A 24,939-nucleotide genomic window follows, 5' to 3' on the forward strand; every position below is an offset into this window, starting at 1 on the left:
ATGTGTACCATGTCTTTTGGTCGCCTGGTTTGTGATTTAATCAAACAGAGCGGCTGACGGCTGGCATAAGAAACACATTTGAATACATTCAATTTTCCAGAGAAATACTTGTCCAATTTTCAAAATAATTACAGCCCTGAATTTGTGAAATCTCTATGTTTAAGGCTAGGTGTACAAAAACAGTGCAGTTCCATTTAAAAAGACAAAGTTAGAACCATTACCTCGGTAGACAATGACACCTTGAAATAGTACTGCAAATTCGATTATGAGCCCTTTAGTACTATTATTGCAAGTGAAAAGAGAATGTCAATATCTTTAATGGTTTGAGTTATTTAAGGTGAACTTCTTAGCTGAATAACCCTGAATATGATGAAGCTGTAGTTTGAATGTCATGAAAATGTCTATTTGTTCAAAAATAGAGTCAAGAAATCAACCCTAATACAGTAAATGACAAATACCATTGAGGACTTCAATGTGAGTCTATCGGCTTTGTTTAAGAAAACTATGATACATTATAGAGACATACTCTGTAATGTATGCTATTGCAAAGGCAATGAGTTACAATTCTATATATCACATTGTAAGCTTGCACCATGTGCAAGAATTTCACATTTAATCTAACATTGGGAATGTAAATGGCTAACTTGCATGCAGAAGACTAGTCTGGGAATGGCAAGAAGGCACCCCTTATCATTGTCTTAAGTAACACACAAAATACATGCATATAAAGTTGATCATAATCATACTGATGGTTCTTCAATTCTTTCATACTATCCAGTAGTATAATATCTTCACAAAAATATAATTTCTGAATTACTCATACTTTCTTCAAATTCGCACAACATACTTTAAGTCGATTCAGATGCCTGCATATCCTCAACTTCTTTCTTCATGTTGGCTCTGGCTTGGCTTTCAAATTTATCACGAAATTCTTTGGTAGCAAATATGTTTGGTATTAGAGAAAAGCTCTGCAAAACCTGATCGTAAAGAAAAAATCTTATTAGCATTTAGAGATCAATATTTTCCTTAATACTGCACAACTAAAACACTAGTAAATACCTCACTTCATGAACAATAAAAAGGCATTTTCATAACATCCATCTGAAAAACAAGAAAAAGAATCCTACTCATGAACATATGTAAAATAGACTAAATGTGGACAACATTTAACATGTTTATGAACTAGTACTAGTCTATGATGTTAGCCTAGTAATGCCACAATATACAGCAAATATACAGGGCGAGACAAATCTTACACATTGGGGAATTCACGGACTGTAGGAGGTCCAGAATCATCGCCAGGGGCTGCGGATCTCCTTGCAAAGTATAGGAGTTTACCAGAGTGATAAAAAGAGAAACTTTCCACTCACTGCCAGCCAGCTGAGGGCTTGCATCGCAACAGAAAAACTGTGTTACAGTGAAAATGTGACACACAGGATAACAATGAATATTTTTCCATGAGATATGTCTTTTAAAGGTTGGCCACCGAAAATACCATGGTGCGGTGGTTCATGAAGTGGTGAGAAACAGGATCAATATAATGATTATATCATTATATTTCAACAATGTTTTAACTCACATGTTAACATCCTGTATTGTATTGAATAGGTGGTAAAATAATAAATATTTTCTTATATACATTTTACGCTTGATAATGCCGAACGCAGCCTTCGGCGAAACGTCGGTACAATCACATACTCCAATCAATCAATCAATCAATACTGATCTGCATTTAGCGCAGTCGCCCAGGTGGCAGATTCCATACTGTTGTTTTTCTTAAATGATTGCAAAGACATTGGAAATTTATTGAACATCTCCCTTGGTAAGTTATTCCAATCCCTAACTCCCCTGCCTATAAATGAATATTTGCCCCAATTTGTCCTCTTGAATTCCAACTTTACCTTCATATTGTGATCTTTCCTACTTTTAAAAACGCCACTCAAACTTGTCACCAATTATTGGTGAATCCACAAACTTTTTTATTTGAACCATTTTAAATAGAACTACGTATTTTTAAGGGAGGAAGTTTTAATCTCCGACAAGATAGTTTTAATGTGTTCATTGACATGTTTTTATTAATTTATCAAGATTCACATTATATGTACCAAATTTTAGTAACTAGCTAATCTTTTAGCTTCTTTTTGCAATATATGATGTACCTTTGAAGATTATTTAGGCTGAAGATGCCCTGAATTAAGGGCAAAATATGTTCCATATAAGTGTTATTGTGTTTATGTAACCACTTTAACTCTCTTGGTGCCAGGCGGTAGTGCGAGCACCCACCCTTTAAATTGCCAGAGCTGATCTGGTCAGCCTTTAACAATCCAGTTGGAAGTTGCCAGAGCCGATTACATCGGCCGGCTTAAAATTCCGTGATATACATAATTTTGAGGCAACCTATAGTGATGTGCATGCTTTTGTTACAACCTGTAGTAAAGGGGCTACACGTTATTGTGTGCCTGGCCTTGCTTTGGCAGTTCTAAGAGGGAGTTATACCTTTCACAAAAGTCGTTTCCTGTGTTTACAAATACCGCTAACCGGTCAATAAGAGATTGCTCCTTGCAGTGAGTGGATTTGTGACAGGAAAATGGCTTGTTGTTCATGTGCGATGACAAATTATTGCAGTATTTGGAACAGTGCAAAGTTAACGCGGATGATTTATCAGATAGCGATAGAGAATTTAGTTCAGAATGTAGCGACGAAATTATACCGGACACGTCCCCGGAATCACCGCAGCTAAAGAAGAGACATTTAATTGTGTATAACAGCACTAAAGCTAGTCTGAATATGGTGGTAGATGAAACTAGTGATAATGAATATGATGATGATGTCTCTGGAGAACATTTTGTGGAAATTTGTCCCAATGAACCCGACAACATTCCTCAACCTCCTGTCTCCTTCAAGGAAGTTCTAGGACCTAAACATACCCTACCGTCTGATTCTCCGCCCGTATCATACTTCAATTTACTTTTCACTTACTCTCTGCTAAACCTTATAGTCACATATAGTCCTCTATCATTACCTAAATGCCGGTCCCCGCAGGCCAAGTGTAGCGCGTTTGCCTCTCACCCGGAGGTCATGGGTTCGATTCCCGCTCAGGTCAAGAATTTTCGCCTGGTCCTGAGGGTTGGTTCGAGGTTCACTCAATCTAAGTGACCCCAAGTGATTGCAACTGAGGAGATACCTGAGGGTGAGAGGGCGATCCAGCCTGGAAAACCAGGAATAATTACTGAGATGATCCATCTCACTGACCATGATTCACCTCGTAAACTGCAGGTACCGAAATGAGCAGCGGTCGTTTAGTAGGTCAAAGCAAATCACGGCTTTAGTGCCATACATTTCTTAATTTCGTAAATTCTGTTGTATTGTAAAATTATTTTTCGAATATATACAACCGAAAACGAGAAACAATTTTTTCGAAAAAAAAAAAAAACTATAATATCAACTAATATTCTTTTACTTATTTAATAATTCAGAATTATTTTAACACTGTGTTGCCCGCACGTAGAAAATTTGTTGTCAGTATTTGCCAAACATCGATACATACACACGAATTTTATCGGCGAGTAAAATTGTCTTGTTTTTACTAGTGACATATGTTTGAATTTTTATTTTTTATGTTTTTATTTTTCTCGTTCAAATTAGTTATTCTATAGAATTGTATTTAGAAATACATTATAAATAATTACGTATATTCTTTTGTATCGTAAATTATTTTTTCAAAGTAGATATTGAGAGAGAAAGTGCGAAAATATTTTTCTCTTCCTAAACATGAATGTTATCGACAACTATAAATCAAAAATAAAACGTCTTTGACTCTTTATATCACTCCAATCCAGTTTCTTATTCTACGTAGTCGATATGTAGAAAATTTCATGCCGGTATTTGCTATACACCAGTAGATATATGCGAATTTTAAAATACACGTATTTCTACCAAAAACGGCCTGGCACTTTACAGTAGTAGAGTGGAGGCAGAGCTCTGGCCTCTTGCAGCTGATGGGGAGCGGCCGACTAGATCGGCTCTTGGCTCCAAGAGGGTTAAGTGGAAATAAAGTATTGAATAGGTGGATTAATGAACACCTTTATTTTTTTTTAACATACCACTTAGTCGAGCAGCTCGTCATCTTCCTCCCAGTTTTTCCAAGCCCAAACTTTGCAAACTTTTCGTAACGCTACTCTTTTGTTGGAAATCACCCAGAACAAATCGAGCTGCTTTTCTTTGGATTTTTTCCAGTTCTTGAATCAAGTAATCCTGAAACACTGGAAACACTCTAGTTGGGGTCTTACCAAAGCCTTACATGCCCTCTCCTTTACATCCTTACTACAACCCCTAAACACTCTCATAACAATATGCAGAGATCTGTATCCTTTATTTACAATCCCATTTATGTGATTACCCCAATGAAAATCTTTACTTATATTAACACCCGGATACTTACAATGATCCCCAAAAGGAACTTTCACCCCATCAACGCAGTAATTAAAACTGAGAGGACTTTACCTATTTGTGAAACTCACAACCTGACTTTTAACCCCATTTATCATCATACCATTGCCTACTATCCATCTCACAACATTATCAAGGTCATTTTGCAGTTGCTCACAATCTTGTAACTTATTTATTACTCTATACAGAATAACATCATCCGCAAAAATCCTTACCTGTGATTCCACTTCTTTACTCATATCATTTATATATATATATATAAGGAAACAAACGTCCAATAATACTGCCTTGAGGAATTCCCCTCTTAATTATTACAGGGTCAGATAAAGTTTCACCTACTCTAATTCTCTGAGATCTATTTTCTAGAAATATAGCCACCCATTCAGTCACTCTTTTGTCTAGTCCTATTGCACGCATGTTTGCTAGTATTCTCCCATGATCCATTCTGTACGTATGTTGCTTTCCTTACTGAGCCAGAAGTTGCTATTACATATCAGTCTGCCAAGCCCACTGAAATGCATGCACCAACCGACCCTATGAGCAATAGTTTGCCACCATTCATAACAGGGACTGGCTGCATAAGGAATGGCATTACTAGCATCGCTCATACCTCAGTCACTTTCATATTGTCAAAGCCAAGTATAAGACAGAGACAGATTAGTGAAAGTAACAAAATTGCTCTAGCCTATACCAGAAGACATAGCGCACTGTAAACATTAGGTTCCACCAGCAAAGGCACATATCAAATGCTTTAGACAGGTCAATCGCGATACAGTCCATTTGACCTGCTGAATCCAAGATACCTGCTATATCTTGCTGAAATCCTACAAGTTGAGCTTCATTGGAATAACCTTTCCTAAAACCAAACTGCTTTCTATCGAACCAGTTATTGATTTTGCAAACATGTTTAATATAATATGAAAGAATGCCTTCCCAAAGCTTACATGCAACGCATGTCAAACTTACTGGCCTATAATTTTCAGCTTTATCACCCTTTCCTACTATAGCAATTCTCCCTTCATTTGGTACAGCTCCTTCAACCAAACAATAATCAAATAAGTACTTCAAATATGGTACTATATCCCAACCCATTGTCCTTAGTATATCCCCAGAAATCTATCAAATCCAACTGCTTTTCTAGTTTTCAACTTTTGTATCTTATTGTAAATATCATTGTTATCGTATGTAAATTTTAATACTTCTTCAGCATTAATCACCTTCTCTAACTGAACATTATTCTTGCAACCAACAATCTTTACATACCGCTGACTGAATACTTCTGCCTTTTGAAGATCCTCAGATATACACTCCCCTCGTTCATTAATGATTCCTGGAATGCCTTTCTTGGAACTTGTTTCTGCCTTCCATTTTTTGGTAAAGTTTGTATGACTGCCAATTATGCTTGCCATCATGTTATCCTTAGCTGCCTTCTTTGCTAGATTCAATTTCCTAGCAAGTTCCTTCAATTTCTCCTTACTTCCACAGCCGTTTCTAACTATTTCTTTCCAATCTGCACCTCCTTCTTAGTCTCTTTATTTCTTTATTATAATAAGGTGGGTCTTTACCATTCCTTACCACCTTTAAAGGTACAAACCTGTTTTCACATTCCTCAACAATTGCTTTAAACCCATACCAGAGTCTGTTTACATTTTTATTTAATGTTTTCCACCGATCATATTTACTATTTAAAAACAGCCTCATGCCTGCTTTATCAGCCATATGGTACTGCCTAATAATCCTACTTTTAAAACCTTCCTTTCTATCACATTTATTTTTTAACTACAAAAACACAGCTTCTTGGTCACTAATACCATCTATTACTTCGGTTTCTCTATAGAGCTCATCTGGTTTTATCAGCACCACGTCCAGGATATTTTTCGCTCTAGTTGGTTCTGTCACTTTCTGAATCAGCTGTCCCTTCCATATTAGATTATTTGCCATTTGTTGGTCATGCTTCCTGTCGTTCGCATTTCTTTCCCACTTGACATTGGTAATTTCAGATCTCCCGCTACAATCACATTCCTTTCCTTATCGTTTCCCACATAGCTGATTATCTTATCAAATAATTCTGAATCCATATCAGCGCTACCCTTTCCCGGTCTGTACACTCTAAAGACATCAAGTTGCCTATTATCTTTAGAAATGAGCCTTATACCTAGAATTTTCATAGCTTACAAATTCTTCTTTCACCAGAATGAAAACTCCCCCTCCCATCAGTCCTATCCTATCTCCATGATACACACTCCAGTGCCTTGAGAAAATTTCTGCATCCATTATATAATTTCTCAGCCATGATTCAACTCCTATTACAATATCTGGTATATATTAAATTACTTAATTCTATTCCTTTCTTTACAATACTTCTACAGTTCAACACTAACATTTTTATGTCATCCCTACTTGACTTCCAGTTCTCTGTACCCTTATCACCGCTCCCTAGACAACCCTGTTTCCCTGAATGTACCTCCCTATTGCCTTTCAAACAAATTTCCTAACTTATACATACCACTGCGGATTAAGTGAAGGCCATCCCTATCTCCTACACACCCATCAGGATCTAGAAATTTCACTCCCAGTTTTCCACATACCCACTTCATAGTCTCATTTAAATCCCCAATCACCCTCCAGTCAGTATCCCTCCTATGCAGTACTCCACTGACAATAATCTCTGCTTCCTTAAACTTTATCCATGCTGCATTTACCAGATCCCACACATCTCCAACTATGTTGGTACTTATACCAACTTGCCTTACGTTGTTGGTACCAACATGAAACACTATAACCTTCTTCCCCTCCTCCTTCTCTTCTACTTTTCTCAACATCTGCCTCAGCCTATTTCCTGGATAACACACTAACCTGGTTCCCCTTCCTCCACACACTTTCCCCACATGCCTAACGATGGAGTCCCCCATGACCAGAGCCTCAACCCTACCCGCCTCATTTGATCCCGTCCTCTCCTGGTCATCCTTAGCTTTCCTGATAGCTGCAGAAGCTACTTCCTCCTCCATTTTCTCCCTCCCATGACCCTGTTCCACCTGTCTTTTCCTAACCTCTACTCTACATTTCCCTTTCCTACCTTTTCCCTTCCTCCTACTTCCAAACATCTCAGCAACAGTTCCCTGTTCCTCATCTTCCCTCTGTTGCTCTACCTAAAGTGGCTCATACAGATTTCTCACGGACACCTGTCGTGAATTTTGATCCTGAATAGAGCCCTTATCCTGCAATCTCCTTCCCCTTAGAACATTAGACCACCTGTCTTCTACAATTCCCCCCATTCCTTCCCATCCCTCTTTTACACCCGCTGTAACCTGTACATTGTTTGAGGGAAGCCTACCTTCCTTCCTTTCTGTCTTCTGTGAGAATCCTAATCATCTCCCTCAAACTCTCCAACTCCTCCCTCATATCCCTCAATGCCTCGCCACACCCACAGTTCCTACACTTGCACTCCTTAGCTATTCTTTACGGAAAAAATGAAAAAAAAAAGGAAAAATAAAATAACATGTTTTGTGCAAAAAAAAAAAAAAAAAAAAGAATGGAAATAAATATTGTCTGGGATAGTAATCAAAGATCACACGACAATAAGGTAATTAATATACTACTGGACCACAACCCATAAGCTCGGAAAATACAGACGTGATTTGTAACGCCAGTCGTGAAAGCCTCAACTGCTGTATCAGATGAGACTGTTCACATCATAATTGTTGGCACTACAGTCTGTTCTAACTACCCAGCTGTGGTACTATTGTACACTAGTTGTTAACAATTGATAACATTTAGTATTCGTATGACCTGGTTTCAAGGTATAGATAAAACTCATAATTATAGCATGTATTTGGGAAAAGTGAACAGTGTATTTTCGACAAGTGTTCAAATCAATGAAATTTTATTAAGGCATTGTACTGTGACAACAAAACTGTGTATCAATGGTGCAACTAGTGTAAAGCTACACAAATAGAGTAAGAGGTCTAGATAGATAGATAGATAGATAAGAAATAGGTGAGCCCTGTCTTCGCAGAGCTTCACACGTAGGTCTATAAAGACCCTTTGTGCCCTTTAAACGGGTTTGCCTAGTCCAGCCCTTGTGCTCCTATAAAGGATACCAGTGTCCGGATATTGGCATTCCTGATGTCTTCCAGGCTCACAAAATGTGAGCCAAGGTATCGATGTCTAGTGCTTGCAAGAACCTTGCACTGACATAACACATGCGCGGAGGTCTCCTCCTCCTTACCGCATCTTCTACACACCGGATCCTGGGTGATTTTCATGATGTGTAGGTGTGTCTGTAAGGTATTGTGGCCTGTTAACACTCCAACTACCATTCTCATTCTGGTCCTATTCAAATTCATTAGGACCTTTTTATAACTTTGGCTAGGTCCTTTGATAAGTTCACGTGCCTGCCTTGCTATAGTTAACCTCTTCCAAATATCTAAGTGAGACTGGTTTGTCCACTGGGATATTACCAGTCTCACGCTTCGGAGTGACACTCCCAGGAAGGGCTCTGCTCCTGTGAAAGAACCTTTTGAGCCTTGATTCGCTAGTTTGTCAGCTTCTTCAGAGTAAGAGGTCTATATTCGCTGTTGTTCGAAATTATAACTTCAAATGGTAGCTTAACAGTAAATTATTTTTCCCATGCACTTTCTTTCAGGTAATATTTCTTGTGTTAATATTAGGGAAAACATCCTAGTTTGTTTTATATTATGGATATGAATTTAAAACAATCAGTGGATCCGACCCACAGTGCCTCACATTCACAGAAACTGACTTAAAACAATAGTATTACTGACCAAGGGAATGCTTCAAAGGCACAATACTGAATCGATGATGCTTGCAGTCTAAAGGGGTCCAAAATCAAAATCATCAGCCCCGCATAATGGTACTTATCGCTAGGAAGGTAGAACCACGGTATTGTTCATGGTGCGGTACTAATAAAAAGCTGCGTAGACTCGTGGTATTCCACACATTTTGGTACAACTCACAGGTAATGAAATTCACTCAGTAATACATATCTAGGGTGTTTCACACATTGCAGTGCCATTTACAGGCAATGCAAACCTATGGTGTTCAGTACATAAGTGTACTAACCACAGGGACTCGTACTATCCTGTCGTCTTCCTCATATAGTGGGTACTAATCATAGGCAAGCCAGAACCATTGTGTCGCTCATATAATGGTACTAATCACAGGTACTGTAGTAAAAGCCGACAGTGCACTCTAAGTGGGGGGCTGACTGCACGGTGCTCCTGCGTGCTACTAATCACAAACCTATTTGGTACCTAACATAGTGGTACAGTACTACACGCAAGTAAAAGCGATCCATAGTGTTCCCCGCGTGGTGGTACTAATCACAAGTAGTTTCATGGTTCTAATACAATCATCCCTTGATCACCCCTTTTAGTCGCCTCTTACGTCAGGTGGGGGATACCATGGGTGTATTCTTCGTCTGCGTCCGCCACCCACAGGGGGTGATGCAAAGAAACAACTTGACAATGAGCGCAAGATAGCCAGAAGGCTATAAGTGACAGAACACTGGGCCTTGAAGAACAAGAAGATGGTAGCAACCTTAGTAAACTTCAAGAAGGCTTATGACACCATAGACTGACAGATGCTGGGGAGGATTCTGAAAAATAGAGGACTAGATTGTACCACATAAAAACTGATAAATGAGATACTAACAGACACAAACACGAGGGTGAAAAGTGTTTTAGATCAAGACCAGGGTCAAACAGGGAAACAAACTGTCACCTATGTCATTCAACTCGGCAATGGACAAAGTTATCAGACAATGGAGAACAACGAACGACAAAATGGGGATATCAAAGACACACCTGGGAGACATGATAACAGGGCACAAGTGGACTGCCTAGCCTTTGCGGATTACATAGCCATAGTAAGCGAGATGGAAGAAGATGTAAAGAAACAACTCGACAACGAGCAAGATAGCCAAAAGGGTAGAACTACAGATGCCTATGATAAGACAAACACTCTGAACACCAGTGAGGATTGGAAAACACCAGATGGCACCATGAAAAAAGGTAGAAACAAAAGTATCTTGGAGAACGTTTAACAGGAAGGAACAGGAGTAGTGAGGGGATAAAAGAGGGGGGGGGGGGGGTAAGGGCGACCTACCTTGCAACCAGAGAAGTGTACAATAAAAGAAATGCATCAACGGACACAAAGATCAGGCAGCACAAGGCGACAGTGAGGAATGTGGTTCTGTATGCGGCCAAGACGATGACACTAGGAAGGCGTGGGGCAGAGCAAGTGGAGGAAGAAGAAAAGAAAAAAAAAATCCTGAGGAAGATACTGGGACCAAAAAGAGGAGGTGAAAGATAGGAATAGACATTAAGGGATGAACTGTACCAAAAACAAGATGACATTCTCAGAAGAAATAAGACTCAAAAGAGTGAGATTTGCTGGGCATGAAGAGAATGACCAGAAGAGTATGGGAGACAACATGCAGGATGAGAAGAAAGATGGGAACCAAGTGGGTTGCCAAACTCCGATAGGACTGGACTGAAATGGGGACCAAGGTAGAAGGGACAAATGGTGGTGGTGGTTATTGTTTTAAGTGGAAGTACAACTAGGCACTCCATCCTCTATTTACACTAATCAGAGGGAAAAAATGGATGGGGTCCGATGCTTCAAAAAATGAAGGCATCAGCCAAAGAAAGACAAGGGTCATAAAGGGCATGAAAATGAAATCCTCCCAAGGCTTCAAATGCTCTCATACCATTGGGGTTAGAAAAGAACAAGAGTTGACCAAGGGAGGCTGGATAGAATAGATGAAAGTGAGGAGCCTGGCAAAAGTAAGTGGAAGCAACGTCAGGACTCAGCAAAATGCACACTGGTCGCCAACCCACGCTCCCGAATTAAGAGCCTTTGGGGCCCCTTTTATTCAACTCTGACGATAGGCAGGGGATATCCTGGGTGTTATTCTACCACCCCCACCCACAGGAGATGGAAGGGACAGAGAAATGGAGAAATAAATATACACCAACCAATATGCCAGAGCTCAATGACAGAGATAGGTTACAGGAACAGGATAGAGAAGCACCAATATGGGGTGACTAGAGAAGAGGATACTGAAAATCTCAGATGAAGAACGGGAGAGAAGGAGAGAGAGGATTAAGTGGTTTTGGGAGGAGAAGGAAACTCAAACCATGACAAAGCTATCTTTAGTCCTACAAAGGCCATAATGGAAGAGGAAGAGGAAAAAGATGACGAATAGGGTTCAGTTTATGTTTATGATAAAGAAGCACGTTAAACATAGATTGCTAAAGAATACAGCTAGCTAGTTCGCCAGTGTGGAGAAGAAGTTTTGGGTACCTAGTTAACTTAGGTGCAGTTCCTACACTCCGTCATTTTCAGGGATTAGTTAAGGCCCAAAGCAGATGTACCAAACCACAGTATTATGGTATTTACACACCCTCAGACAGGGAAATTTATCGTGCTCTATTATTTGTTTAATTAATTCATTAATCCGTTTAGCCCCCAGGGTTGGCTTTTCCCTAGATTCAGCGAAGGATCCCACCTCTACCAACTCAAGGGCAGTGTTCTAGAGCGTGAGACATTTGGTTGGGGGATACAACTGGGGAGGAGGACCAGTGCCTTACCCAGGTGGCCTCACCAGCTATAGTGAACAGAGATCTTGTGGGAGTTGGAAGATTGGGAAGGATAAGCAAACAAGAAGGAAGGAAACAGCCGTAGCGTAAGTTAGGTACCATCCCGGTATTTGTTTGGAGAAGAAGACGGGAAACCACAGAAACCCACTTTGAGAATGGCCAAGGTGGGAATTGAACTCCTATCAGGTGACCTTCTGAGGCTGAGTGGACCTCATTCCCGTCCTTGTACCACTTTTCAAATTTCGTGGCAGAGCCGGGAATCTAACCCGGGCTTCCGGTGAACTCTGGTGCGCATTTATGCACATTTTTATAATTTTATATTTTTATCTTTTATATCAAGAATTCAAAATTATTTTATTTTTTTCAGGTAGAATCCATAAAGCAATGCTCAACTGTGGGGCAAGTGTAGTAACTATTGAATTATAAATGGCGACCAATATGGCTGCAGTTAATCGCATTACCAAGACAATTACTCTTTTTTTTTTTTCTTTGCTAGTTGCTTTATTACGTACCGACACAGATAGGTCTTATGTCGATGATGGGATAGGAAAGGGCAAAGAGTGGGATACGCCATACAAAATAAATACATTTTCCTGATGTGAAAATGGGAAACCACGGAAAACCATCTTCAGGGCTGCCGACAGAGGGGTTCGAACCCACTATCTCCCGGATGCAAACTCACAGATGCGTGCCCCTAACTGCACGGCCAACTCGCCTGGTAAAACAATTTTTGTTGAAAATGAAAGGATTCCCAAAAAAAAAAATTTTAAGACAAAAATTTGGATGCATAGACTACACAAATAAATGTGGTATATTAGGTAATTTACAGCATCAAGGTCCTGTTTATGAAAGTTCCTGTACTTGAAATGCAACACTAAAATCTGCAGCCTTCTACACAAACTTGGTCTGGTGAGAAAAGATATTGCCAAGAATGCACAATAATAGGATTTTTGGTTACATATGGAGGAAGTACCCCCTCTCGCCCCATATCAGACCTACCTTACGTCTGAAAGTTCTGTACATGTCCTCAGTCATGAAGTCATACTCCTGTCGAATTTTAGCAGCAAATCGCTCATAATCTTCTGGAGATGAGCCAAGCTCAATAATATCAATATCAAGAAAATAATGATGATCTTCACTTCCATACGCTCCAGTCATCTTGTGCTCATCTGTACTGTGTGTTGAGGCAGCTTCCATCAAGTCCAGCACTTGCGTATAGAGTTCTGATTCCTAACAAAATATTAGTGCATTAATTCCGTGCAATTTCAAATAAAAGAATCAAGAATTATATTTATAATACTTCAACTTACAGTTTGAATACCTGCTTCATTTGCAAATGTTTTGAAGTGCTCCATATTTTTTGCATTAAAATCTCCATCTTTGAGATCATATTCATAACTGCAAAGAAAAAAAAGGTGCTTGAAAAATATACAAATTTTCACATTGGTTAAAAGAGTTACAAAGTAATAAACATTTCACTTACAAGGTTTTAAATTATAATTATGGTAATAAAGGATATGTAATAGATTAATATGCATCTCATATATAGGAATGGTCGCCATAAGACCTATCTGTGTCGGTGCGACGTAAAGCAACTAGCAAAAAAAAATAAAATAAAATATATATATAGGGATCAGATACCGAGAACGAAGAATTATCTACAATCTGTATAAAAATCAGTCTGCAGTGATAAGAATCGGGGGCTTTGAAAAAGAAGCAGCAATCCAGAAAGGAGTGAGGCAAGGCTGCAGTTTGTCCCCTCTCCTTTTCAATGTTTACATAGAACAGGCAGTAAAGGAAATCAAAGAGAAATTCGGAAAGGGAATCACAGTCCAAGGAGAGGAAATCAAAACCTTGAGATTTGCCGATGATATTATTATTTTATCTGAGACTGCAGAAGATCTCAAGAAGTTGCTGAATGGTATGGATGAAGTCTTGGATAAGGAGTACAAGATGAAAATAAATAAGTCCAAAACAAAAGTAATGGAGTGCAGTCGAACGAAGGCAGGTGATGTAGGAAATATTAGATTAGGAAACGAAGTCTTAAAGGAAGTAGATGAATATTGTTACTTGGGTAGTAAAATAACTAACAATGGCAGAAGTAAGGAGGACATAAAATGCAGACTAGCACAAGCAAGGAAGAGCTTTCTTAAGAAAAGAAATTTACTCACTTCAAACATTGATATCGGAATTAGAAAGATGTTTTTGAAGACTTTTGTGTGGAGCGTGGCATTGTATGGAAGTGAAACATGGACGATAACTAGCTCAGAAAGAAAGAGAATAGAAGCTTTTGAAATGTGGTGTTACAGAAGAATGCTGAAGGTGAGATGGATAGATCGAATCACGAATGAAGAGATACTGAATCGAATTGGTGAGAGGAGATCAATTTGGCTAAATTTCACGAGAAGAAGAGATAGAATGATAGGACACATCTTAAGACACCCAGGACTTGTTCAGTTGGTTTTTGAAGGAAGTGTAGGTGGTAAGAACGGTAGGGGTAGACCAAGGTATGAATATGACAAGCAGATTAGAGCAGATGTAGGATGCAATAGTTACGTAGAAATGAAAAGTTTAGCACGGGATAGGGTGGCATGGATGGCTGCATCAAACCAGTCTATGGACTGAAGACTCAAACACCACATATATATAGGAACAACCAACTCCGCCATTGTCCGGTCCCAAGTCCGGAATGAGAAAGGAGGAGGGTATGCTGGTCTGGCACCCAGCTGTAAAACTGCCAACGCCGAGTGTTGGGTGGCGGGAAATAACCTGACTCCCTAAGGGGGCCAACGGCTTCGGGCGAATGAGCCCCTTTGGGTGGGGTGATGGTCCCCACAGTGGAGAAAATGCCACTGGAATCCATTATGCAGCGTCTGTTCTTCAGGTTAGGGGCAGCTGCACAAGACATCTGTACTCCAGGTTAGGGGCAGCTGCACAAGGTGTCTGTACTCCAGAGGAGCGGCCTCATTTTCACCTCACTGGATCACATCCAGAGTTGTAATTTGGGACCTAGTCCCACACAGGTGACACCTTGACAGTCAACCATGGAAGGTCTTTTAAGGAATACTCCACCGGCTGAACCAAGAGTTCAGAGAAGGCAGCATTCGGATAGGGTGGGCTGCCACCTGAAAGATATCGAAAAGTCGGAGACATGGAAATACCCCAGTACCACATACACGAACGAGACAAAATCAAGAATCAAACCAAAGCAGATAACATACTTCTCTACACACAACATAAACTCACTCATGCAAACCGGTAAACTAAAAGTGATCACCGACATAATGGACCAACACAAAATTCTTATCATGGAATTACAGGAAATTAGGAACACTGACCAGGATGCCTTGGAATCTCAAGAGTACAGACTTTATAAAGGTATACCTGGGAAGAGAGTGATGAAGAATGTCCCACAATTTGGAACAGGATTTTTGGTCAGCCTTAAAATAATAAAATCGGTTCAAGAATTCAGATCACAGTCTCCACAACTCTCAACGCTCACCTTAAAGGCATCTAATAAAATCTATACTATAATAAATGCCCATGCTCCCACTAATGATAAAAACAACTCCTCAAAAGACCAGGAGGAAACAGGAGAATTTTGGGACCTATTGGACCAGACCATAGATAACATTCCCAAACACCATATAAAATTATTAATACGCAACTTCAACGCTCAACTAGGCAGAGAAAGAAAATACCGTGACATCATCGGAAAATGGCCAGCACACAAGAAAACAAATAAAAATGGAGAGAGACTAGCTGACCTGTGTAGAAACCATAATTTAATCTCAAAATCTACATGTTTTAAGAGGAAACCTCAAAAACTCAAAACATGGAAACACCCTGACTACACTAAAGGAGAATGGCAACTGGATCACGTCTACATGGACAAATACCACCACAAAGAGATCTATAACGTCAAAGTCCTCTGAGGAATAGACACAGGTTCAGATCTCTACATAGTTAAAATTAAAATTAAACTCACTCCCCAGAGGAGACAACAAAAGCGAGCCCTTAAAACTAAAAGAAAAATAGATCCTACCCAGCTAATCAACAACAAAAATTACCAGAAAGTAACTGAAAAATAAAAATCACAGATAAACTTGAAGACTTAGTACACAACCTTAAACAAATCGCAGAAGACCTAGCTCCAATAAACCACGTAAAAAACACCAATGGTGGAACAGTGAATGTGATGAAACAGTGGAGAAAAGACATCAGGCATGGCTATTACATCAGTTCCAAAAAACAGAAATATCCTATCAAAAGCTAGTAAAACATAGAAAAGAAACTACCCAAGTCTTAAGAAGAATAAAAAGACAACATCATAAGGACACCCTGCAGTTAATTGAAGAACAATTCAATAAAACTCAATCAAGGGACTACTACAAAACCTTCAGAAAGCAGCTCCAAAAATATGAACCCCTGACCCTACTGATGAAGGATGAAGATGGTAAGCTGGCCCATAACCATAAAGACAATGCAGAAATTCTGGCTATACATTTCAACAAGCTTTTAAATTGTGAGGAACCTACAGAACTCCTTCATTTGGACACCAACACCCCGATAAAAACATCACCAGAGAACATCAATCCCCCCCACAATAAAGGAAGTCTACCAAGCTCTGAAAAAACTACAAAGCGCCAAGAGAAGATCAGACTTTGCGGAAATCTGGAAATATGCAGGAACATCAGCAAAAGTTGCCCTCCATCAACAACTTGTCTCTATCTGGATTAAAGAAGAACTACCAGAACACTGGTAACAGCCCTCATACATCCACTGCACAAAAAAGGAGACAAAACCGACCCTAATAACTACAGGGGAATCTCGCTCCTAGACATAACATACAAAATATTTTCAATAATCATCTTTAATAGGGTAAGTTTACAACTTGAGAAAGAACTAGGAGAATATCAAGGAGGTTTCAGACCCACGAGGAGCTGTCCTGATCAGATCATGAGTCTTAAGTTGATAATGGACTATAACAGGAGAAGAAACAGAGATATGGTGATAACATTTGTAGATTTCAAGAAAGCTTATGATTGCATCCATAGAGAATTTCTGTATACAATTTTAAGACACCTTGGACTACACCCCAAATTAATAAACATGATAAAATTGACTCTCACCAACCACCAAATCAAGAGTGAAGTTTAGGGGTGAAACATTTCAAATTAAAACTGGACTACGGCAGGGAGATGGGCTCTCACCACTATTATTTAACTGTGCTCTAGAAATGGAGAAATGGTAATGAGGGAATGGTTTAGGAAATGTCCCCCCAAAATAAAGATTGGCCAAAAAATCACAACAAATTGCCTGGGTTTTGCTGACAATTTAGCATTACTAGCAGTGGACATAAAAGAAGCAAAAACCCAGATATCAGAACTTCAAAACATTGCAAATAAAATTGGCCACAAAATAGCATTTGAAAAAACAGAAGTAATGCCCCAAAAACCAACACAGCTAAAAGAAGTCACCATAAATGGTATAAAAATCAAAATAGTAACTCAGTTTAAATATCTTGGAGAAGTAATAACACATAACCTAAATGAAAAAGCAGTGCCAATGCACTATGAGAGCTATGTCTCATCAGGTAGCCTATGCAGTGGCCTCCACGGTATGCACTAGCCTTGCGTCTTTGGGAGGTGTGCTAAGTCCCAACTGATGAGCCAAACTTAGCACACGAGGGCGAAACGTAGGCAACCAAGAATGAGTTAGCTGGAAAATGTATAATGTCCAATAACGGATCATTATACATACATAATCATTATAGACTGTTATGCCTTTCAGCGTTCAGTCTGCAAGCCTCTGAGAATTTACTAAACGTCGCCACAATCCTCGATTTGCAACTAGTGTTGTGGCCTCATTTAGTTCTATACCTCTTATCTTTAAATCGTTAGAAACCGAGTCTAACCATCGTCGTCTTGGTCTCCCTCTACTTCTCTTATCCTCCATAACAGAATCCATTATTCTCCTAGGTAACCTATCCTCCTCCATTCGCCTCACATGACCCCACCACCGAAGCCGGTTTATGCGTACAGCTTCATCCATTGAGTTCATTCCTAAATTAGCCTTTATCTCCTCATTCCGAGTACCCTCCTGCCATTGTTCCCACCTGTTTGTACCAGCAATCATTCTTGCTACTTTCATGTCTGTTACTTCTAACTTATGAATAAGATATCCTGAGTCCACCCAGCTTTCGCTCCCGTAAAGCAAATTTGGTCTGAAAACAGACCGATGTAAAGATAGTTTCGTCTGGGAGCTGACTTCCTTCTTACAGAATACTGCTGATCGCAACTGCGAGCTTACTGCATTAGCTTTACTACACCTTGATTCAACCTCACTTACTATATTACCATCCTGGGAGAACACACAACCTAAATACTTGAAATTATCGACCTGTTCTAGCTTTGTATCACCAATCTGACATTCAATTCTGTTGAATTTCTTACCTACTGACATCAATTTAGTCTTCGAGAGGCTAATTTTCATACCATACTCATTGCACCTATTTTCAAGTTCCAAGATATTAGACTGTAGGCTTTCGGCACAGTCTGCCATTAAGACCAAGTCGTCAGCATAGGCCAAACTGCTTACTACATTTCCACCTAACTGAATCCCTCCCTGCCATTTTATACCTTTCAGCAGATGATCCATGTAAACTACGAACAGCAAAGGTGAAAGATTACAGCCTTGTCTAACTCCTGTTAGTACCCTGAACCAAGAACTCATTCTACCATCAATTCTCACCGAAGCCCAATTGTTAACATAAATGCCTTTGATTGATTTTAATAATCTACCTTTAATTCCATAGTCCCCCAGTATGGCGAACATATTTTCCCTCGGTACCCTGTCATATGCTTTCTCTAGATCTACGAAACAAACACAACTGCCTATTCCTCTCGTAGCATTTTTCAATTACATGGCGCACACTGAAAATCCTGACAGCCTCTCTGTCGTCTGAAACCACACTGGTATTCATCCAACTTCCTCTCAACGACTGATCGCACCCTCCCTTTGCCTGGTATACTAATCAATGAGATACCTTGATAGTTGTTGCAATCCTTCCTGTTCCCTTGTTTATAGATAGGTGCAATTACTGCTTTTGTCCAATCTGAACCTTACCAACACTCCACGCTAATTTTACTACTCTATGAAGCCATTTCATCCCTGCCTTCCCACTACACTTCACCATTTCAGGTCTAATTTCATCTATTCCTGCTGCCTTATGACAATGGAGTTTATTTACTATCCTTTCCACTACAGACCATTATATTGGTATTACAAATTTACTCATTCAGGACAAATATTTTAAGTTCTTTATGGGAATCAACATCTATATCAACAATTTTTTGGTCGCGAAGGTGTCCGTTATAGAGAGGTTTCACAGTATATATTTTCATTTTTCCAGGGTAAGTCTGCGGACCCCTTCAATACTGAGCCCACCTGCACTGCAGGCCTTCCAGGCACCATCACTGCACTCTGGACTGATGCCAGATGAACAGCTCTCTATAAACCACATTACAGATGGGTAAGTGGGGATTCAGTGTGCATTCCACTCTGTGTGAAGGTGGAGAAGAGAAGAGCAGACCACACATACTACATGCCCAGCCAGCTGCATGGCAGAAGACCTGCTCAAGCCAATAACTAACGCACTTCAAGTGGCCAGCTTTTGGTCCACAAAAGTTTAATCCTGATATCACATCATTTTGATGTAGAATATGTCTATTTCAGAACAGTACTTGGGCCGGTAAGCATTACAAAAACACGAAAGTTTAAAAATTCTTAAACAATACAAGTGATGACGGTGTTTAATATCTCATTCTAAAGAGTAAGGATTAATATATCTAAAGTGGTAGCACGTCCTATGAGGTGTCATTTGACTCATCTCAGTGAATTCTAAGCATATACGAAAAGGAAAAGAGAATAACTGAGAGGACATATGGACATTAACTGGCTTCAAAATCATCAAAAACACATTTGAGAGAATAGAGTGACTTGTCAGAATTCTAAACAGACCAAAATCACCATTGCTGAGTGTCAAGCTGCAGCTGGAGCTCCAGCCAAGCATATCTCCTGCTCCAGAGGTGTAAAATGATTTGGAAACATTAAAATTTCAAATCCATACTTAGTACGTACTTCATTTCAACAACACCTATCATGTGATACGTATTTTACGCCAAACTTGCAGCTAGAAACCGGCGCAGCCCCATTCGATTTTTGTATTTGTATTCTTTCACAGTGTATCGTATTTTGTTTGTGACTAACTAACAAATTAATTAATTAATTAATTTAACAAACCTTGGATGATTTGAAAAGCAAGGGTTAGATAGAATAGAGAAAGTGACTACAAGGAATTGGGGCTTTAGTAAGTGGAAGGGGATATGAGGGATGGATTAGCCAAAGTGCAGACATCTATACTTACTGATGAAAGAAGAGAGCTAAAGCTACAGCGTTAGGATTCTTTAAGACTTCCTTTACAGTTTCAAAGTGACGAAATTTGCTTTCCACATCTTGAAGATTACGATTGCCTCCTCCTCGATCAGTATACTTCTCCACGAGATTTGACCACCATTTATTGGCAACATCTTTAGAAAAACTAGCTGTTGCTTCTCGCCAAGCCCCTTCCATGTGAGTTGTCGTCATGGCTGGAAATTGAAATAAAGACACTCACCAATATGTTATTAATAAGCCAGTAACCACATATTCAGTGTCAGAGCTTTTAAGGCTGTGATGAAATGGGTGGTCTATAAACAGAGGAATATGTATCTATGATAGTAAAGAGAATGTTATATGGTGAAATATGATCACATACGGTAGATGGAAGGAATGCTTCAACAATATGCTTGATATAAAAGGAAACTCTTCTGGTAATGGGTGTATGTGTAAAAACTTAGCAAAGCATTTTCTTTTTTGTTGTTAATGGTTTAACAATGCACTAACACACTGAAGGCATTCGACGATGCAAGGATTAGGAAGGTAGTGACCATAGCGTTAAGGTACAGCCCGAGTACTTGCCTGGTGTGAAAATGCAAAACCTAGGAAAGCAACCTTCAGGGCTGCTGACAGTGGGATTCAAACCCTGAATGCAAGCTCACAACTATCCAACCTGAACCATGTGGCCAATTCACTCAGTTCTTAACAAAGTCTAGAGATCTTAACTATTGCTACAATGATTCTTCTCTTCTTCATGAGGCCTCTAATTATTAGTTCCTAATTAGCGTTGACCTCTAAGATCTTTTGCTACCATGTTTTTCCTTCATTCCCACCTTCACAAGGCTGCAGGTTGTTGTTATTGGATTTTTTCTCTCTCTTCACCTGGTAGTCCTAGAGTGGAGAGTCTGATTCTACCCAGCGCCTCACATTCGAAAAGTATGTGTTCAGCTGATTCCTCTGCTTCACTGCATTTCCTACATATATTGTCTCTTATTACTCCAATTCTATGTAGGTGTTTTTTCAGATGGCAGTGTCCTATCAACAGTCCTACTACCCATCTTATATTTTCTCTGCTGAGTTCCAACAGTTCTTTAGAATGCTTCTTGTTTGGTCCTTTTATCAGTTCCTTTGCAAGCCTGCATCCTGGAGTATTTTTCCAGTTCTCCATTTGATTCTTTTGTACCCATTTTCCTATGTAGTGTCGGGCTTGTCCATAGGAAATCCCACATACAGGTTCTGGGCCTACAAAATATGTTTCCGCCCCTTTCCTGGTCAGTTTATCTGCCTTTTCATTTTCTTCTATACCTGCATGCCCTAATCACGGGTGCTGGAAAACCCATACAGACTCACCTTCCGTTGCTACTAATCACAACCTATTGTGTACCTAATATAGTGGTACTACTCGCAAGTAAAGGCGACCCATGGTGTTCCCCGCGTGATGGTACTAATCAAAAGTAGTTTCATGGTTCTAACACAATCATCCCTTGGTCGCCCCTTTTAGTCGCCTCCCATGACAGGGAGGGGATACCGTGGGTGTATTTTTCGTCTGCATCACCCACCCACATGGGGTAGAGAGAGAGAAAAAAGAAGGAAAAGAATGGATCTGTCACTTCGAAAAATGAAGTAACGGACGAAGAAAGGCAAGGGCCACGGAGAGCATGAAAATGAAAGACGCCCTAGGCCTCAAATGCTCTAATACCGTCGGGGTCGGAAAAGAACAAGGGTTGAGACCAAGGGAGGTCGGACAGGATAGACGAAAGTGAAGAGCCTGGCACAAATAAGTGGAAGCAATGCCAAGACTCAGCTAAAGGCCCCGCGGTCACCAATCCACACTCCCAAGTTGAGAGCCCCTTGGCCCCCTTTTAGTCGCCTCTTAATGACAGGAAGGGGATACCGCGGGTGTATTCTACATGTGCGTCCCCCACCCACAGGGGGTAGTGTTTGGTCCGCGAGAGGTATTTTATTTCCCTCAAGTCCGCCGGCAAGCCGGTTAGGACCCCCCCTATCTGCCACCTGTGACATGCCATGTGGGAGTATTACCTCTCCCCTTGCTACGCCAGCGTAGTAGGTTCGTGGAAAAGAAGAAGAAAATACAAAATTGGAGCAGGAGGATTCCAACTCTTAGGACCACTTAATAGATTACGTTTCACCTATTAGGACACGACAACAGTAACCCACACAATGAACCATTTCTGGACAATTCCACAATAAGAGAATTACAAGTACAGGTGTATTTTTCATATTTAATGCTCAATTGACACAGTGTTTTAATAATTATTCTTGCACCCAATAGCACAGGATGATTCTGATTTTTAATCAACCATCAGATATTTAAGAAACTGTGAATCTAGGAGTATAAGGAAGATAAAAATAAGTGCTAAGACTTGGTTTAAGAAAAAAAAAAAAGAGCTGGGATAACTTTACACAAGAATTAGAGGAAGATTTGGTTGCATGAATAGAATAGAATAGATTTATTTATCATCAACAGGTTATTTTCCCAATTAAAGATGATTCAATAAAACATAATACACAACAAATACACCTTAAGTAAATAACACTAATTTCCTAAAACAATAACCAAATTCAAACTAAATCCAGAGACCATTTTTATATGCATATTTACAAAACCTTAAATAAATAAATAAATAAATAAATAAATAAATAAATAAATAAATAAATAAATAAATAAATAAATAAATAAATAAATAAAACTCAATCTCCTTAATTGACATTGTTAAACTACATCTAGTAACATTTACATATTTACATATCTTACATATAGGGCCTTACATTCATGAGGTCATTAGGGCATGTCTGATTTTAGATGTAGGTGAGTGAAAAAGGTCCACTGATTCACCCACCTCATTCAGTGATGTTAGTGCCCTCACCAGCCATGAGTTAGCCCGAGCCACAGTTCTCACTTTAGGCAGATGAAAAACATACCTTTGCCTAGTAATGTAATGGAATCAGCTCCAGTAATGTTGAGCAATCCACTCTGTTCGTCAGACACTTATAAAGAAAGAGGGCATGGACACATCTGCGGCGTGAGTGCAATGTCCTCATGCTCATAGTCTCACAAAAAGACTCGTAATCAGACGAAAAGAGAAAAATACCCAAACCCTTGTAGCTGATCCATTTCATGAACCTTATTTGGACTCTTTCCAAGTTTTGTATTAAATACTGCTGAGAAGGCAGCCACACCTCGCAAGAGTATTCTAACGATGGCCTGATTAGAGTGCAAAACAAAGTTATTAGAGTTCTAGGAGAAACAAATTCGGCACAATTTCTTTTCAGAAAGCCAAGTAATTTAAACCCTTTCCTAGAAATCTTGTCTAAATGTTTCTCGAAGGAAAGACCGCAGCAGTTTGAGGGTGTCACACCAAGATCATTTATTTCATTCACACGAGCTATTTGGAAATTGCATAAATGGTAAGGGTAATTTACTGGTTCCAACTTGCGTGAAAATATAATTGCATTGCATTTTGAAGGATTCAAACCAAGCAGCCACTTTTTACACCAGTTACTTAGTAGGTTAAAGTCAGACTGTAACAACTTACAGTCCAACTCACTATTGATCACCTTAAAGATCTTTAGATTGTCAGCATAGAGAAGGCAATTACTGTGTAGTATAACTGATGTTACATCATTTATGAATATGACAAAGAAAAGAGGGCCCAGTAAAGAGCCTTGGGGGACACCTGAAGTAGGGTGGTACGGCTTTGACATAATACCATCAGCTTTTACTACGCAAACTCTATTAGTGAGATAGCTTCTAATCCACTCCAAAGCACTTCCTCCTATCCCATATGCTGACAATTTGGTGAGTAGAGCATCATGTTGAACTGAATCAAAGGCTTTGGAGAAGTCCGTATAAACATCTACCTGTTGCCTCCTATCAAGAGATTCAGAAATGAAATTGATATACACCGCCACATTGGACACAGTAGAGCATTTCTGTACAAAACCGTGCTGCGCTATATTAATACAGTTGAACCTGACTTATACGTATATCAAGGGGAAGAGAAGAAACTACTTTTAACTCAGAATTACTCAGAAATCAGACTTACAAAACACATCACATATTTACTGAAAAACCAATGGAATAGACCTACATGTGTAAATCCTTGCAAATAATAAATACATTAAGACAGAAAATATTATTTTGAACTTGGTCCAGCCTTAAAGAAATCAGATAGTTTGACTTGTTTCACTTTTCTTGCATTAAGAGTATAAATCTCCTTTAGCAAAGTAATGAATTCAAAGCATTTTCACTACAACTCTTCGCACTGATGTAACGCCTACACACTTCGATTGCACTTAACACTTCACTCAGTTTAGGAGTCAAGATTCAAGCGCCGCGTTGTTGGCATAGATCAGCAATAATCTCTTCATCCGGTTAGTTCTCCACATACAGCCAGATTATTATCGA

The 24,939-nt window shown here is 39.5% G+C and overlaps 1 protein-coding gene across 5 annotated transcripts in view; it reads right to left on the reverse strand.

The window, feature by feature from the left end:
• LOC136872042 (uncharacterized) overlaps positions 1-24,939 on the reverse strand; it is a 69,857-nt gene that overhangs the window by 30,416 nt on the left and 14,502 nt on the right. For 3 of the 5 annotated variants that reach the window (XM_067145866.2, XM_067145868.2, XM_067145867.1), the window contains 4 exons: positions 20,500-20,722; positions 13,382-13,469; positions 13,071-13,301; positions 848-977 (listed from right to left, as the gene is read on the reverse strand). In XM_067145866.2, the coding sequence (XP_067001967.1) occupies positions 849-977; positions 13,071-13,301; positions 13,382-13,469; positions 20,500-20,720 (669 nt within the window). In that variant the 5' untranslated portion in view covers positions 20,721-20,722 and the 3' untranslated portion in view covers position 848. The remainder of the gene's footprint in view (positions 1-847; positions 978-13,070; positions 13,302-13,381; positions 13,470-20,499; positions 20,723-24,939) is intronic. The other 2 variants (XM_067145870.1, XM_067145869.2) reach the window with 1 other exon arrangement.

Source organism: Anabrus simplex, chromosome 4 (genome assembly GCF_040414725.1).
Source record: "Anabrus simplex isolate iqAnaSimp1 chromosome 4, ASM4041472v1, whole genome shotgun sequence".
Taxonomy (NCBI): Eukaryota; Metazoa; Arthropoda; class Insecta; order Orthoptera; family Tettigoniidae; genus Anabrus; species Anabrus simplex.